The sequence below is a fragment of the Anomalospiza imberbis genome, chromosome 1 (genome assembly GCF_031753505.1).
Source record: "Anomalospiza imberbis isolate Cuckoo-Finch-1a 21T00152 chromosome 1, ASM3175350v1, whole genome shotgun sequence".
NCBI classification, from domain to species: Eukaryota; Metazoa; Chordata; class Aves; order Passeriformes; family Viduidae; genus Anomalospiza; species Anomalospiza imberbis.
In genome coordinates, this window is record NC_089681.1 from 21,766,622 (window position 1) to 21,785,608 (window position 18,987).

Below are 18,987 nucleotides of genomic sequence, written 5' to 3' on the forward strand. Positions count from 1 at the left end.
GGCTCTAGAGATGTTAGGAACTCCCATTCACTACATTCCTCCTAGGATCCTCCTAATTTTTCAGGGCAGGACTACTGCTCAGCAAATGGGGTGGCACAGCTCTGTAGTCTCCTATTCAGCAGGAGCTGGGTATATACTAAGAAAAGAGAAGAAATGGGTTTGCTGTTTCATAAACACTTTTACAATTAGATTTAAATTCTTGTCCTGTCTTGAAAAAAGATGAGAAGTCTATTTTTTACCACCTCTCAAGTGTTGGTCTCCTCTCCCAAGTAACAAGTAACAGGACTAGAGGAAATGGGCCTCAAGTTGTGCCAGGAAGTTTTAGATTGGATATTGGGAAAAGCTGATTCATGGTAAAGGTTGTTGAGCATTGGAACAAGCTGCCCAGAGAATGGCTGAGTCCCTGAAAGTCTTTAAAAGATGTGGCACTTAGGGACGTGGTTTAGTGGTAGACTTGGCAGTATTGGGTTGGACTCAATGATTTTAAAGGTCTTTCCAACTTAAATTATTCTACAGCTTCATTGAAATACTTCCTGTTGATAGTTTAAAAGTATTTTATTTCAGTTTCAGTGTTTATCCTTAAAACAAAAAATCCAATAACCCAGAAACTGTATTATTTAAACTATATAAGTAGGGTGTTTCTGACAATTTCAAATCTTTTCTAAGGCAAGTACTAAGTTGAGAGCTTTGTCCGGTTTGACCCTGTTCTGCAAACAATTTCAGTGAACAGATGCTTCTGGTAAAAACAATTGGTTAAAAAAATTCCCCAAATCTCTAATGTACATCTCAGGAAACACGGATCGCTTAGTTATAGAAACCTGGCAAGTTGTCTTTCCTTTTTTCAGAAGTTTCAGACAACTGCTTTGTTTTACAAAAAGTGCACATCCAGTTCTACCCTTGAGAGTAACTTTTAAAGACTTCTGGCTTTCCTCACACTTTGTTTACCTTTTCTCTGTGTTGCAGCCCCAGTGTGTGACTCCTGAAGGAACTGGAGCTTTAGAGATGGTTGAGACCACAGAGAAAACCAAAGAAGCAATGCATGAAGCCACCATCAGCTTTAGCAAATGCTGCCCTGGAAGGGCAGTGTCTGACATACCTGTGGGGACTTGTGCGAGCGCCAGCTGTACTGGTGACTGTGGAGAGTAGCCAGCAGAATATTCTCATCAGTATCCACCTGGCCAAACCTCAGCGTCTCTTGAGTGTCATTACAGATCACGAAATGGCTGAAGACAAACTCCTCTGCCTCAGGGCATCGGTTCTGAAAGGAAAGGCATATGAAAGCCAGGAAGAATCAATGTCAGTTGCAGGACATTTGGCAGCTGCCTGCCCAGTGGCGACTGTTACAACACAGAAATGCAAGATCTCTTCCCTCAGCTTTGGCCTCATAGTAATCTCTGCAAAATCTACTTTCTGGGTTGACAAAATATATCCTATGACTTTAAATATTTTACTTTATGTTTTTGCAATGCAAATTTTAAAGATTTAAAACTACAAAAAAACTAAATTTTCTAATTTGGGTAAACAACTTCAACAACATTTTATTCAGTGGGAAATGACATTACATAGGGCAAGCAGGGTACAACAGGCTGAGCAGAGAGGCATGAAGAGGCTTCTCAGTGCTTGACAACTGAGCTCTCAGGCCAACAGGTTTACAGTTCCTCTTCCCCACCACCTGCTTCTAATTTGAAATATTGCTGTGGATCAGCAGAAGACTCCCTCTTTCCTAATACCACATCACTTGAAAAGACAACTAAAGAAAAGAAAAGGAGACATGAGTAGAGTATTGTCACAGCTCCATGAAGCTAGTTTGAAAATACATCATGCCATTTAATAGGAAAAAAAAAGGGTTTTAAAAGTATTTTAGATTTTACAATATTTTTTCTCCAGCATCTTTCCATCCCTCTCTTGCTGCTTTTCGTCTGGCTGCTTGTCACTCTGTTGACACAATGAGACTATATGACAGTCATAAAAATTGCCACAGCTACAGGTCTTCTACCCCTGAAGGCACAAGCTATAATCCCCTGTATGGGAGAGGTCAAAATGTGACTGACAATTTGATTTGGAGATCATCTTTTATATATTTCTGCCCTAGTTACTAGTGAGCTGGCACCTTCCACTTACAAGCAACTATCTAGCAACTGCAACAATTACTCAAAGAAACCAACATTTGAATAGTTTCTGTGCAATTTAATGGTTCTAACACAAAACATTTATCTTCTTGTGTTTTTTGTTACCTCTTATTGACCCATCTTTCCTAGCACACTGTTATGACAACATTTTTCTGTTGGTTGGTTTCCCTCTTCACAACATAGCTCAGCTACTTGTTTCTCATCCTTTCTTCCCACGACGTTTTCTCTAACTTATGGAACCTCCATGGTTTTTGAGAGCTGATTCTGTTTCCCCTCCTTGCTCTCTCAGTGGACCTTTTAAATGGACATTACAAAGCTAGCACCTTCCCTGCCTCCAATCATATGGATCCCTTAGCTCTTTGGTAACAATGTGCCTCAAAGCCTACAGAAATTCAGAGATCAAACAAGAGGGAGAGAAATACTTTGTCACAGATTCCTATGCAGCCTTAGTTATCCTTGAAAATCAGTTTGGTGCATTGCTTGTAGCACATTACTGGGTGATGCACATGAAGTTTTTCTGAGAAGTGAAGTGTCTAAGGTATGTCCAGTTTAGCATCCTTGAATGCATGTTCACTACTGGTTTCTCCAGAAGAACCTAGGGTGAATCTACATGCAGAATCACAGGATGTCTGGGGCTAGAAGGGACCTCTGGAGGCCACCTAGTCCAATGCCCTTGTTAAAGCAGGTTCACCTGGAGCAAGCGGCACAGGATCCCATGCAGGCAGCTTTTAAACATCTCCAAAGGAGACTCCACAACCTCTCTGAGCAATCTGTTCCAGTGACTAGTCACCCTCACAGTAAAGATGTTTTTCATGATGCTCAGATGGAACTTCCTGTGTTTCAGTTTGTGTCTGTTGCCTCTTTGTCCTTAATCAAGGCATGTTGTAATTCCTTTTGTAACTGAATGTCAGAATGATTGCCTGGGAGTGTTTGTGCAAATACTATTCACCCTAGGAATATTTTAGCATGAGAATATTCAGATTAAAACTTCTTCCCAAATCTCATTACTTCTTCTGCATAAGATCAGGTATCTTTTGTGAAACAGGAGTCAGGTGAGCATAACCAAAACTGCACTTCTTCCAAGCAGCGAAATTCTTTACAGAGCAGTATGTCTGTATCACATTCAGTAGCAGATCTGAGTGTGCTAAAGGCTGACATTTACAGTGAGTGCAGAGTTTATTTTGGCATTTTCTAGTGGTGGATCTATGGCTTTTTACTGTCAAGCTGCCATACCCACATACCCGTAAGTCTACCGCAAATATATGTATTTTCCTGTTGCAGCTTTGCAAAATATTCTTTTTAAAAGGGAGGATTTACTGTTCACAGAGCTCAGCGTGTTGTTAGAGTCAAACCTATACACAAGCCCAGGGGAATTTAAGAAAGCTTTTTCTTTTCACTCCAATACATTTTCTTGCTGAAACACAGAGATTGAAAGAACAATGCCATAAGATGATGAACTTCCATCTTTTTACCTTAGTAGCTAACATAGTTTCAAGTAAGTAAACACAAACTGTAGGGTTTTGCATTTCCCAGAGGGAAAAGAGAATCCAGCGAGTTTTTGGCATACACAGAACTTCTGCTTGGGGAATGTTATCCTATCAGGAATTATTAGTGCACTTGCACACGTTTTGGTGCTGATGAATGACTGCTGTTAATCATTAGTCTTGAAAGCTAGATTTGCTACTAGAATTCAATGCTTTTAACAACAGTTCTCAAAGTTAAATGAAAGAGGTATTTTAGGTTCCATTTTATAATAGTTCCAAAGTTTTAACCAAGGAAACACCAAGGTTTGCATAATAGGGCATTGCTCTGCACTGCCAGGCTTGAGAAAAAGCTACTGATGCCTCCAGTCTTGATAACAACAGATGACTAAAGGAACCTTGAGGATGCTTTAGCTCAGTGTGGCAACTATGCACTGGACACCCATGTGTCTTTGTCCTTGGGGATCTGCTGCAGCACCCTGTACCCATCACAGGGAACTGGATCCCACATTGCTGCTGAAGTCTGACAGTAGAAGCTTCTAGAGTAAGCAGAAAAGGAGGAAAAAAAAAAAGTCAGCAAAAGGATGGAGTGAAGAAATCTTGATTGATAAAAGAATGTCTAGATAAACCAGGCACAATAAAACCAAATAGAACCAGGCCATTTGTGTGGCAATGATGCTGAAGGGCTGAATGATGACTCCAGAAGCTGGAAACACCTAAGCGTGGATTTGAAAAAAATCCCTCTCTGAATTAAAACAGCGAATCAAAAGAATCAGCAAAAGATTAACAGCCTGAATCAGATACAGATTAAGGTCAGTTCCAAGGGGACAATTTCCTGCCCCTCTTTAGATCATTTTTCAGCTGTTATTTTGTCTCAGAGAGGCCTGGAAAGTGTCTCTCCTTTATTGGTCTTTCAAATATTTTGTGAATTCTACTCAGAGAGGGGTGAAAAAACATCCCACATAATACTAGTCACCAGACTTTCCCAGTCTCAGGACTTTTTGCTTGTGTCTTAGCTCACAGCTATTACAAAGCATTTCTGGATCTGGAAAAAACCCACACTGTAAAAGCCTAGGCTTCTTCATATGCACAAAGTTATTTTCTTTGTGCTTCACAAGCTACCAAAGACTTGTGCAAACTTTTTATCTCCCTCTCATGTACACACAGACACACACACAGATACACATACACACTATCACCTAGTAATGTCTTTTTTCACAGAAAGTCTTTTGCAATTTATCTCCCTTGAAGGCTCTCTAAGAAAAAAGAACATTTTCCTTAGGATTCTTTAAACTTCACTCTCATAGTAATGTCCTGGCATTATCAGGTAGAAATCTTATGTATCCTTTTCCCTTGTTCTTTGTGCTTATTGTAGAAAGATGGGGAAACCACTGTGATCACAGATGTCATTTTGACTGCTCCCAGCTCATTAATAAAACTTAGGCAACTGCCAACAGAAAGGTTAAGCACCAAGCAGACCATGAGGAAAAGAGGTTCTAGTGGTCTAAAACAGGTTTAAACAGGAGCTTTTCCATCTTCTGAGGAGTTTGGTCTTATGTGAGACCACAAAATTAAAGCTTTTCCCTAGAAATAACACTTTGTACCATACCTGGGGAGCTGTTTTCTCAGATGACCCTCTGTCTCTAGATAACTCAAAACAATAAGGCCATAAAACAATTCATGAAGGCTTAAATGCCCAAATAAAGGGAAGAAAATACCACACGCTCCACCAATGTACGTTCACAGGAAATATGCATTTTCTATCTCACTTGATAGTCTGTGTTATTATTAAATAATAAAACTAAATTAATAACAATATTGAAGTTTCTTGCCCAGGTCTTTAATTATAAAACCTATTACTCTAGCTTTGTATTTAGATGTGCATTAGCCAGTTACTGCTCGTAGTTAAACAGGGATTTCAGATTAGACAATGAAACATGTCAAAAGGGGAAAATGTTTTTAAAAAGTGCTAATCCTCTCAGATTTTCAGCATGTGACTTAGAAGTATAAAGCCTGGTATTTTTTAGGCTTAATGTACTTTCAAATTGCTCACCATTACTTGATTAAAAAAAAAAGCAATAGAAAAAACCCACCAAAAAATAACAACAACAACAACAACAACAACAAAAATCAGTCCATATCTAGGAAACAAAGACACTGACAGAGGCTTCTGTTAATTCTGAACTCTTGACCTAAAGGTGCATGGCCAAATTGTTTCATGCTTCATCTGTCTGTCTACTGACTCCAACATCACTTGTTGCAGATTTTAATCCAGTAAAAAATATGTGGAGAATTCAAATAACCCTTCCCCAGTTATTAAATTCATGCTTCTTGTTGTAGCATTTATACTGCATTTTGTGTGAACAGCAGACATCAAACAATGCTTATTATTGGGAAATGTATTCCCTCCCTGTTCAGGGCATGCCAACCCCCTCAAACTGGAGGTAAAGTCACATAAAAAACATCTTGGCAACAATTAATTTAATAAGCTATTTTGAACCCACTTCTGTGTTAACTGTTCCCTAATTTCAAAGCGATGCAAGTTTTTAATCTCAAATACTCTGGGCTAGATACCCACCACATCAGAACATGGTGGCAAGTACTCCTGACATGAGAGGAAACGAGAAAATTACAGCAACAATTACAGAATTATATCCTCCTGTGGCTCATGTTAACATTGCCAAATCCATGTATAAATCAGTACCAACTATTCATAGAATGTACCTGTCAGCAATATACCACGCGACATATGGCTCTACTTAATCAAATATACAATTCCATTTTTTTCAACTCAGAATATTCCTTCAAGGCACAGAGTAGTCAGTCAGTCATTCATACTGTGATGTGGTTTAAAACATTTAAATATTTATGCACCATATTTTATTTATATGTATAGCTATGTCTGAGAGAGCTTTTTTCCCCCCATCCTAAGAGGAAACTGACCTTTCTGAAGGCCATTTTGCAGTAGTTGCCACACATGTCTTAGATGAGGGACTAGTACTAAGTCAGAAATATTTTGGGTTTAAACAGCCTACAAGGACTCTCTTATATTTTCTATGTTTGTTTTTTATTAAAAGCATTGTTCAAAATATGACAAAAAACAGAAATTGGAGCTACAAAGATTTTTGTTCACATTGATATTTGAGCCAGCTGTGAAGATTTAAATCACACTAGATCTTGTTTTATGAATGTCCTTTTGCAACAAGAAAACCATGGAATGCCCTTAAAAAAGAATTTTTTGATATAAAACAGATGTTTTATCCTTTTTCGGGGGCTTTGTTATTGTAGTGCCATGATAGGTAATTAATTCCCAGGCTCCACATAGGTCTTCAGGCAGATGAAGAGAATGATTTGATTTCAAGGCTATAGTGGAGTTAGGGAATTACAGGCCTTTGAGGGGTCATTGCAGAAGCAAGTTTCTTATACTGGGACTGGCTTCAGCCATTAATGCTGCTTGCACAGAATGTAACATGAAACTAGTGTTGAACTTCAATAAGGATGGAAGTAGTAGCTGGAAACAATATGTGCTGTTGCTCAGACTGAGCTGAGCTGATGTATCATGAAAAGGCACTCACCTTTTCATAAATTAATGGAATATTTTGCATTTCAAGACCAGAGTTTTAATTATTCTGATATGAATCCATGTAGTTTCACTGAAATTCAGGCCATTCTGGCTACATTTACCTTTACATACTTTTTTTCCTAATTTACATTGCTATTACAGAATTAATATGTATTAGGAAAAAAACAATTTCAGTATAAGTTAGGGCTTTTGAATCTTGAAATATTTTAATGAAAGGAGTTGATATTCTAATTTGCTATTAAAGTAATCACAGTTTTGTTTGCATACCTGTTGCCAAGCTTGAATTGCTGTATTTAGAGAATGAAGTGCGTATTGGCCAAAGCTGATGAAAATAGGGTCAACCATTATCGTGCAGTCGAACAGTCTTCCTGCTGTGCTGCTGGAAACAGCAATCTGCCCCCAGATTTTGAAAGGTTTCACAACACTTTGCATGGTCACATTTCGACACTCCAGAAGTTTACAGTCGGCTTGAGTTGAAAACTGGATCTCCTGGAACACTGACTCATCATTCCACTGACGAAGATATACATGAGGGTCATCAAAGGAAACTACCATGTATTCTAGTTCAGATGGCATGCTCTTATCAGATAAAAATGGCTGAAGAAACTTTGGTGGTGCTGAAAAGTAAAAGAATAAACAAGACTAGAACCATTGCTGGACTCTTTAGGTTTTGTAAATTGTGTTTTTACTGCTTGTACATAAGATGAAAACAAGTAAATCTATCAAAGAGTTGACATTTCTGAAATCTGAAGTGAATCTTGTTCACACTGTTTGTTAGATGTAAAAAAGTATCATTATTAATAGCAGCTGCAAACAAAAAGTATCTGCAGAACTAAATCTTTTCATGGTAAATAAAACAGCCAGCGAAACTTCTTTATCTACACACTGCTCAATGCTTCAGATTGCCACCTATTTGGAACAGGGATCATATTTCTGGGAGAATTTTTGCTACAGTAGGTGTATATGATATTCCACACATAGCACATTACAAACACAATAAAAATTGGCAATACAGTATTTGCTGACATGTGACTCTGCAGGCCAACAGGCTCTACACTGGAAGTTGCCTTTCCTGCAATTACAGACAGTTCAAGACCACAAACCCACTGAAATGCGACATACTACCCCATAATACTAGAAATGAAACAAAACAGTATCCTGAGACTAAAGCATGAGAAATGTATCACAAAAAAGATTTTATCGTGTTCATTGAAGTCTCAGTTGTGCAAAGTACTGAGCACTGAGGCAGCAGACACTGCAAGGCACGTATACCCCTTGTGTAACATCAAGCATGTGAATATTTCCATTGATGTTATTATTTATGTTGCTGGAACTACTCACATGCTTAAAATTAGCATATGCTCTAGTGCTCTACAGATTTGGAACCAAAACACTCATCCCTATCCAGGATCAAGCCCTGTTATTCTACAAACTGCAATGGATACAACAAGTTTTGTGCTCCCTTTGTGTATAACATAGCACAAAGGAGCCCCAAAACTTAAGGCCTTTAGATGCTACAACAACAGTAACAACAACATAAGCTCAGTCATTGTTGAGAAATAAAACAGCTGCCTTTGATTTTAATCTGATTTTTGCCTTTTCCGGTATATGTAATTTTAAAGACTGAGCATCTGAAATTGGACTGTAATAGTGAGGAAGATTATGTACTGATAGAGGTAGCTGATAGAGAAGAAATTATTTGCTAGTCATTGAATGTCAGCCTTGGTATGATTTGATAATGAATATATTATAATACTTGCAGAAACACAAAAACTACACATAAAGAAAGCTGTCCCAGTCAAAATTATCCAAGAAGTTCGCCAATCTTCCATAGAAAGCATTCCTGGCATTTGAAAATCAGACAATAATCCAAAGATCTCTTGGAATGTATTTGCCATTAATGCAATGACAAGAGAGCACTGAACAAAACCAGATGTAGCTCCAAAGTGATCATAACTGAAATAACTTAAATCTGCAGTTCTCAGAGCTCTTCCAAGGAATTTTTACTAAGCGGGTTGCAAAATCTTCAAGTATTTTAACAGTACTGTTAATACACTGGAAAATGTAAAAGATCAAATTCATTCACTAAGATGGCTCAAAAGTGAAGTGGCACCTGCTGTCCCCAATCAGACTATGGAAGACAGACGGCTTCTACAGTTACCCATTCCGGGGGCAGGAAGGGGCTGCTCTTCCAGCCTCACTGTCAGCCATGTGGACAGGCTCAGTGCACACAAGTCATCAGTTTCACCCTGAAGCCTGTGGCACTGGTGGCTGTTTGTCATGGCTTGTTTCAAGAATGCCTGTTTGAATGAGGAAATGGGGACTACACTGAGCAGGACAGTGGTTAAGCGGCATTTGTGAGCTATATGTTTTTATTATTCTCCATAAAGCAGTACATACCTGTGCCGAGTTGATCAAGATGATGGCATAGGTGGACTTCCAAACAGGTAAACTGGATCAACACACTTAGTGATGGCACAAACCAAGGGGTAAAACAGGAGTCAACCCTGGTGCAAGCCGCTAATGCCGTGGGGGTCACAAGCTGATCGCACACACTTTGGGAGCCAGATTCACTTTCTGAGCTGCAGAAAGAAGGTAACAAAGTAGTACTTCAGCACTTCCAGGATTTTGCAGCTTTACAGCAGGAATTGACGATGTTTCACGCTCATTTTCTGACACAGACAACAAAATGGTTTTATTTTAACTGCTAATGCCAGTGTCCGTACTTTTTTCAAAGCAGAACGTAACAGACAAGATTGCAATCCATCCAGCCTTTTATCAAACTACACTTTCAATTTACAAATATTTGAACCACAAACCCAAAGCCTATATGCAAAAAATAAAACCAAAATATGCCAGGTATCTTTAATGGTTGAAATAGCTGAACAGAGTACATTATCGTTATTAAAGCTGTAAGAATGAGATGAAAGTTCATTGGGTCAATATAATTTGTTTTTTTCCACTTGATTTTAAGGAAAACAACTTGCAACCATCAAACTAATTCTACGTATGAACCCCTAGTCTTTGTACGCTTTATTTCCTTTGCCTCTCTCACTCTAAAATCATAATTAAAAAATAAACTCCAAGTACTATAAGCAGAGACTGGTGCCCTTTACAAACATATTAACTATACATCTAAAGTACCACCCTCCTGATTTTTTTCATAGCTGTACTCCTAACACCATGAATTTCCAAGCATTATCTTTAAGTCTTTTGAGAGAAACTAAAACTACATCACAATTCCATAACCTGCTAAGACATCAGAGAAGTACAAATAATTTTTATAATTATCCAAAACTTAATGCTCCTTATTCTCACTCCATTTGAAGTCTGGCTCTCAAAAGTTTTAGTTCAAAAGTTTAGACTTGATCCAAGAGAATGACAACCGCATCCTCAGTCAAATAATGTCTTTATTTTTAAAATAAAATTTAATGAAAGAGGGACTAAGGTCAACTTAATATTTTTGCCAGAAAGTCATTATGTCTTGGTTTGAAAAGACAGGAGTCTGTGAAGGAAGGCTAGAGTCTCCCGTGAAATGGAAATGATAAACCCCTCTCCCTCCGAATTACCATAATTTCAAAATAAAAAGGCTCTCAGGCAAAGATATGGGAATAGGAATAACAGTTCTTTACTAGGAAAAAGCGAAATAAAAAAAATTTAATTAGTACAAACAAAACTACTTATAGAGTCAGAAACCTGACACCCTGAGGAGTCAGGGTGTTGGTGATAGTCCAGTTAAGTGGTGACTGCTCCTCCAAGAATGGCAGATGAAATGCTGATGAAGCGGTGGTCCTGTAGAAGGGTGTAGTTTTCTCTGAAGGCCTGGTGATAGAGTAGATGGGCCTGGTCTTCCCCTGGGAATCCAGCGGAGAAGAAGCTGCTCCTTTGGGAATCCAGCCAAGAGGCATAGTTCATGCCCCAAAAAATGCTGATTTTATGCAGGTAGGGATGCTTGGCTCCTCCCTCTGGGTGGAGCATCTCACAGTGGGATGATGTAATCCCATCAGTCACACAGTGAGTCATTCAATGGCCCATTAACAGAAGATATCTCCCCAGAGGGAGACATTGTTCTTGGAAGAGATAAGGAAACTGCCCACCTCCAACAGATGGCAAATAGAATATATGCTTATCTTACAAGCCAGGACACATTAGTTTTTATAAAGCATCATAAATCCACTTCCATTAACATTTTAAAGATATTTTAAATTCAAACATAAGTTTAGATTTGAACAATAGCTTTCCAAGCAAAATATCTTAAGCTTTTAGGACGAGATTTTTCATCATGCAATGTGTTTTAGTTCAAAATTATGCACAAATACAGTAGGTACTCAAAATGTTCAGCTGCAAATGCATGGAATTCCATGGATAGGTAAATTGATCAGTATCATTTAGTGTTGCAGTATCTATCTAGTATAGTATTTATTTATAGAGCTTCAATCCAACTTAAGGTTTGTGGACATAAAATACTTATGCAGCAGTAAAACCCAGCTAAGATTAGGTAATTATTAAAAAATTTATGCCAGGATACTAAGAATGGATTAGGTCAGGAAAGTATGAAACATAAATGACTTAATTAGAATTTTAGCTGCTTTCCTGTGCTTCTTTACTGGTTTAAATTTCTTGTTTACATTCCAAAACAAGTGTTGTATGCCTTTTGAGAATTGGCACCTTTGGAAATAAAATTATTCTTTGTATTCACATAATAGAATATCTGTGGGACTGGATAACAGAGAAATAGTATGCTTTACTTTGCCCTGCCATGGATATTTCTTAGATTGCTGGAGCAAAGGAAGGAACCAAATCCAAAAGAACAGAAATTCATATGCTGATTTAGACAACTAAGTACTTTTGAATCTGCAAAACTGGTTAGTTCTTTCAAAGTAACTATTAATATTTTAAGATTTTTTTGCTTATTGCATTTTGATTAGAAAGAGAAGTTCAGGAGCATATGAAATGAAAACAGTTTTCTGTTGGGGTAGATGAGAGCAAACAAATGTTAACCAAACTATGAAGAACTTTAAAAAAAAACTAATTGCACCTTGATATTCTGAATTAAGACTTAATTTCATGAACAGCTGTAACACTGATTGCAGTAAAGAGGAAGGACATTTATTTCTGATATTTGAGGTTTATTCTGAAAATATATATTTATTTTCCTTAGAAAACTATTTCTTGATTCACCTATCCATGACTAAGCATTTTTATTTCTTTTGATGTATTTTGGAGATGTATATTTTCATAGAATAAATACCAAACAAAACCTTCCAAGTTCTTATTTAGTTAAATTTTATGTATCTGCTTTTTATTCATTGAGGATTTTACTGTGGTAGAACTTTTGTAATTTCTCACTCATAAACACCATGATGACAGAGCAACAGGACATGCTTGATGCAGAAGGAAATGTGGTAGGAGCTTCACACCAGGAACATAATGTAAAGCATTTAGCCAAATTTTTCTCCATTTTTTCTGCCCCACAAGCAACAGACCACAGAGAGGTAATACTCAGCTATTTAAAATGTTGGCAACAAAAAGATTCAAAGCTGCTTTTTGTTTCCTGATGGTTTCCTTAGAAACCAAAAAGGCCCAACAATGAAACCCTGCAAAATTCAGAGTCCGACCAGATGATTAAAAACTTAACCAGAGAGAAATAGGAAATAAGGGTGGGACAAAGTTGCCCCATGGGACAGAACTGGAATTGCATCTTCTCCCCTGACAGGGAGGGACAAGCGCTGGCAGTGGAGGGCTGAGAGGAGCAGGACAGTGCATCCTAAACCACTATCTCTACAGAGAGAAAATAACCTCCTAGGAACCATCTGAAAGGAAATGCAACAAGGATCTTTCACCACTGTTTTCCCACCTGCCCAGACTTTTTCTGAAGTGTAATTGTTTTATCTGTGAGGAGGTTCATTTGATTTTTACTCAACTAGAAACCATATTCAGAATTATAGCCACCATGTCATTAAGAAAATAAGAATACAGTAACAGTATAAATCAGCTACAGTACAAAATATACCAAAACCAGCAAATTATTATAGTATTTTCTTTAAAAAACCCCAACTCTAATAAAAAGTCATAGTATAAATAAACAGTTTTTAAAGAGAAACTGTAGTCACTACCATGACCCTGATTTGAAATTGAATCCCATTTCAACTTTTTGCCTAGGTAGACTTCCATCAGTCCTGTAGCACTGCCACTTTCTCCTTTAACTTTGCAGAGAGCACAAAAAAAAAAAAAACCAAAAAAAACCCTAAGCCCTTTATCATATGCTATGCACAAATAGCAAATAAAGCAGTGTTAACTGAAAATACAGGAAAATTTCTATTAGGTCTTGGTTAATGACAGTAGGAGCATTAATATCAGAAGAAGATGCGATTGTGAAATAAAAATTTGTTCATCAAGTGAATAAAATACAAAAACACCTTCACATTTCTTGGCTTCCTTGGAGCTACAAAATGAAGTGTGGATTGTCCACAATTTTTCAGCAGTGAAAGAAGAGGAAGAACCAGATTCTACTGCTTTGTGTTGGCAAATCATGCTAAAGGAGGAATGTGGCAAAATCGGGGGAAATTAAAAATAAAACTGACCTGACTTTATTACCAGTTTTTTTTTTCTTTTTCTATTTTATTTATTTTTTAAATGCTGGGAAATATCAGAATATTTTAAATGGAAAATATCTATTTAAAGTCATAAAAATTATGATATTTCATATCATACAAAGCAGCTCAAGTTAAACACATGGCAACTGAGAACAATGACTTAGATGTGACCTGCATTATTCTTGTTATTTTAGGAGAGAAATATTTAAACCAAAATTGCCATTTGTGATGAAACTACAACATGGGAAAATATCCACTGGGAAGAAGAAAGAGACCACTTAACTCATTAAATTTATGACTCAAATACTGGTCTGAACCCAAATTGTTAGAGGTCAAAAACCAGTACATCATTTACTTTGAATAAAAGCTGAAACAATTAGCAAGAAACATGATCAGGATTCCTCACTTGAATTTCTAAAAAGTAGCAATTTAAGACTTATTTAAAAGGTTTTGTACTTGTTTCCTGGTTTGTATCTTAAGGCACTTTCAATTACTATTTTACATTAATATGTCAGTAATGATAAAAATACTGTTTAAATTACACAGATGATGCACAAATATATAAAACATCTTGTAGTGTAACCCATTTAAACAAAAATATTATAAATAATTCCCAACCAAACCAGGAAGGGGCTTTATTTTCTCATAAACAAAACAGAGCTTAAAAAGTAATTTCAATTATGATTTGTTAGTCCTAAAACAGGCAAATGCAACACATAAAAACAATTTATTCTGTGATTTTTTTTAATCCCCTGTTTTAAGGTCTTCCATAAACATATATGCCATATATGATTTCTTTCATAAACACTGTACTACATCCCCAAAGAGATGCTAAATTATTTCACTTAATACTTCAAATTTGCTCATTCATTGAATAAACTTTCATAAATGTTCATGCAAACATTACATATACATAGAAATAATGAATGGGATACAAAATTTTCAAAAATAAACAACATACATGTATATATTATACTCTCCAGCAGATAGCTCTTTGATTTTTATACTTCCAGTTAGCTCCTGATCAATCTCAGAAGAGCTTGCATACCACAGAATTTGAATAATGACATCTTTGCATATTCCCATATTCATTACTGGTTGCTCTATTTCACCCTGACAGCTACTGCTCATCATATCAGCTGAATCTACTTCTTCTCACAATCCTTGTTGTTTTCCTGTCACATGAGACACCTAAATTTCGTACCTTATAACCAATGTTAGGAATCAGTAATAAAGTACTAAACCACAACGGATCAGCTCTCTGCTAATAATAATTAGCATATCACAGAGGTTGCCACAAAAAAAAAAAAACCCTGCAGAATTTTAAGGAAAAAATATTAACATTGAACAGCAGCTGCATGCATATGGCAGTGGTTAGAGTGTGACCCAAAATGCAACATCACACTAAGAAGATAAACTCGAAGATGACTAAGTGTTTTTATACTTTACAATTAATAGAGTATTACAATTGCTAACCAATCATAAGTTGCAGCATGTAATTAATGTCAAATCATCGCGAGTGCAAAGGAAAACTGAAGTTCAACTTTTACACAGCCTTTGTTTCTTACTCTCACAGATCCCTCAGCATTAGAATTCCCTGGTTTAACACTCAGCACTGGCATTAAGCCTTGAGGCTCTTCCCACAAGTCTGCAAAATCCCATGTTAAATGCTGGCTTTAGGAACAAGACTTTGACATTTACCGCAACATGGGCACTGTCTCTCTCTGAAAACCAAGAAAGTTTGGTGTTTTTTGGTTAAGTAGAATCTAGAACATATTTCAGAGTGCTTGGTGAGAAGAAATTGTCCATACCAGCATGGTTGATGAAGCCACATTTTCAGAAAAGTTATTGCCAACATGGACTTCCTACGAGCCACCAGACATCTAGAAAGATTCATCTTCTCTGCAGGTCCACAGTTTTTGTCACCACCTCCTACACAAGGCTTCCCTTTAACAGAACATGATCTCTTAGGGCTTAACCATTACCTTCAGTTTGTTCTGTAGCTGTAACCATACACATTCAGTTTTGTGGGCACTGTCTCAAAACCTCCAGGTCAGTGACATGTTGCTGGCATGTTTGCTCTGTCTTCAAGAAAAAGCCACTGTGCCTCAAACACCACAGGTCAAAACCTCATATCTGAGGAACAGCTGCTCTTGTTTTGACCAATGAAGTTTTTCTGATAAGGATCACTCCAGACTGGTCAGGACTACTTCTTCCATACCAGTCCTTCTTGCAGCCATCCTTAAGAAAGCTTGCAGTGCAGCTTTGTTTGAAGTTAGAGATCAGTTTGAATTTTTGTCATAGAACCACAGATAGGGTTGGGTTGGAAGGAACTGTAAAGATCATAGTTCCAATATCCCTGTCAAGGGCAGTGACAATTTACACAAAACCAGGATGGTCAAAGTCCCACTGAGCCTGGCCTTGAACACTTCCAGGGATGAGGCATCCACAGCTTCCCCTGGACAACCTATCCCAGTGCCTCACCACTCTCATAGTGGGTGATAATATCTAATCTAAACCTGCTCTCTCTCAGCTTAAATCCATCCCCCGTTATCACTACATGTCCTTGTAAAAATCTCTCTACAGCTTTCTTTAGGTTCTGAAATGCTGCTCTAAGGTCTCCTCAGAGCTGCGATTTCCTCAGACTGAAACATTTCAAATCTATCTCAGGAAAGATGCTCCAGCCCTCTGATCATCTTTGTGGCTCTTCTCTGGAATCACTCCAGCAGGTCCACATCTTTCTCAAGATTGGGGCCCCAAAAACTGGACACAGTACTCCAGGTATGGTGTCATGAGAGCAAACCCATGCCTCCAAATTAAAAACACTGCTGAGGCAGGGAATATAACTTTTTCTCTCCCCTGATTGAAATCAGAGGGTTTCCTCGTATATCCTATAGGTTTCTGGCTTCTGGAGCTCACCCTGACCTATACAAATCTTTAAATCTTTAAATACTCTTAGTTTATGTAGATATAAGCCACACTTCTTAAAAGCTATTATGAATTCCCCAGGCTAACAAAAGTATCAGGACTAGTGACTCTGCAGCTTCTGGACAGGTAGATGTCAGTTCCAAGGAATTTTCCTTTGATTTCCCTCTTTCTTTTCTGTTTATTTACCTTCAAATGCTTCAGTAGTGAGGTAAATGTTTTTTTGCTGCCTTCATTCATCTCCTGCTATCCTTGTGCAGTGAACTACAAATGCTTCAGTTTCATTCCTGTTTCTGAACAATTACAGCTCATTAGCTTATCAGAGTTCTCTGAATGAAACATTGCATCTAATGATAAACCCTATTCAAGCAGAAAACAATAAACATGACTACAGTGCTAAATGCCTTGATGAAAAAAAAATTTACTAAATTTCACTACATCATTTCCAGTTCCCACCGAGTTCACATTTCTGTGGTGTTAAGCTGACCAGGAAGGCAATTCTGCCAGGGTCCCACATTCAGAGGAATTAACCTTGTCTAAAACACTTAACTTCTCAATGATGAAAATGCATTCTTTCACAATTAACATCAAGAAATCATTTCCAACCTGATACTATTAATGGAAACCAGATGTTTAATTTTATTCATTGATTTTTTTAGCCATGCTCATATTCTCTGATTTCTCTGAATTCTGTAGCTTCATTCAACACATACGTGGATGCTACATCCTCACTGAAGTTTGGGTTCATGAACAAGCAGCAAGAATCAGCAAATACCAATGGTCCAAGAGAGTAATTTTGGGTTTTCTGCTCTGAATATAAAATGTTAAGCAGGTCTTTGAAAGCAATTCCACTGCTGTTTCTGGACAGAACTTGTACTTATTTATTTTACTCTACACATTAACCAAAATGAAATGAATACAAACAGAATGAATATCTGTAATTGCACAGTGTTTCTAGCTATAAACATAATGAAAAATGGATCCCCAGTGTTTAAAAACACTGATTAATTTTTTTTCCTTTTAGCACAGTAAGCGATCCGTGTGAATAATAATGCAATACAATTGAAATAATAACATTTTGTTCCATATCTTTAAAATAGTAATTGAATTGCACTGAGGAGAGAATCAAGGTGATGTGTAAGTATTGCATGAAAGAAGAATGTTTACTACAACATTATAGGATGGATTGCACCTAAGCCTTCTTTTGTTAATTAGCTGATTTTACTGCCTCATGCAGCTAAGAGGTCTCAGGACCTGTTTGTCTGCACTTTTCAGTAACCCTTCTATTTAAAAAACGGATGGTTATGATGCTGCCAGGCTGCCTTATGAACCTAAAGGAAAGCTCTTTTTGTGCACTCTCCATGTCCTTATGTGAAGGTGAGCTACAGTCTGAACCTCACGCAGGACTAACTGCTCTTATCGCATATTAAAAAAAGTATCTTAATTTCTAAGTCTCTTGAAACAGGTTTCTCAGGAGTGTAGCATTAGATGTCTTTTCCCCCCCTCCTTTAAAATTACCTTTGGTCATCAGCCACATTCTGGCTGCTGTTGAGGACAATCCTCCACAGGTCAGAGGCTATGAGCTCCTTCTGATCGCTCACAAGGCTGATGCTGGGCAGCTGCAGTTCACAGACTTTACTTTCTGATAGACTGAACTCCCGGAACGCAACAAATGATTTCTGAAGCTCATCCCAGTACTCCAAGCTGCAAGGAACCTGTCATAAAAGGGAGAAGGAATAATTTATGCAAATATATATATACACACACACACACACATGTGCAAATATATATGCATAAATATGCATATATAAATATATATAAATATGCAAATAATTTTATGTAAATATATATAATGCAAATATAATGCATTTTAGTTTATACGCTGAAACTGTAAAACGAATTAAACTAAATAAAAGTAAATGGTCATACTGAAATTTTAACTGTAACTATTACTCAGATCTTGTGCTGCCTTGACTTAAATGAAAATGTTTTTAGAACATCATTGCAGACTAACACTTCCAGCTTTCTCTTCCTCTGTACAAAAATAGCTGCTTGTTCCACAGGAAACCATGAATAACAAAGACAATTAATCTAAACATTATTTGTATTATGCAGCCAAAAAATCCATCAGATGTCTATACATCATGGTGTCAAAGACACTCTAGTCATCATTATTCTTTTTTAACTCATTGTTTTAGTTCTATTACATAACAAAATTTGAGTTTATTAAGATAATCAATGATGCAGAGAAAAAAATTATAATGGAGAACACA

General features: G+C 37.2%; 1 protein-coding gene across 6 annotated transcripts in view; it reads right to left on the reverse strand.

Annotated features, from left to right (window-relative positions):
- VPS13B (vacuolar protein sorting 13 homolog B) overlaps nucleotides 1-18,987 on the reverse strand; it is a 431,250-nt gene that overhangs the window by 45,998 nt on the left and 366,265 nt on the right. For all 6 annotated transcript variants that reach the window (XM_068183911.1, XM_068183916.1, XM_068183903.1 and 3 more), the window contains 4 exons: nucleotides 18,233-18,429; nucleotides 9,594-9,775; nucleotides 7,461-7,810; nucleotides 1,097-1,258 (listed from right to left, as the gene is read on the reverse strand). In XM_068183911.1, coding sequence (XP_068040012.1) covers nucleotides 1,097-1,258; nucleotides 7,461-7,810; nucleotides 9,594-9,775; nucleotides 18,233-18,429 — 891 coding nt within the window. The remainder of the gene's footprint in view (nucleotides 1-1,096; nucleotides 1,259-7,460; nucleotides 7,811-9,593; nucleotides 9,776-18,232; nucleotides 18,430-18,987) is intronic.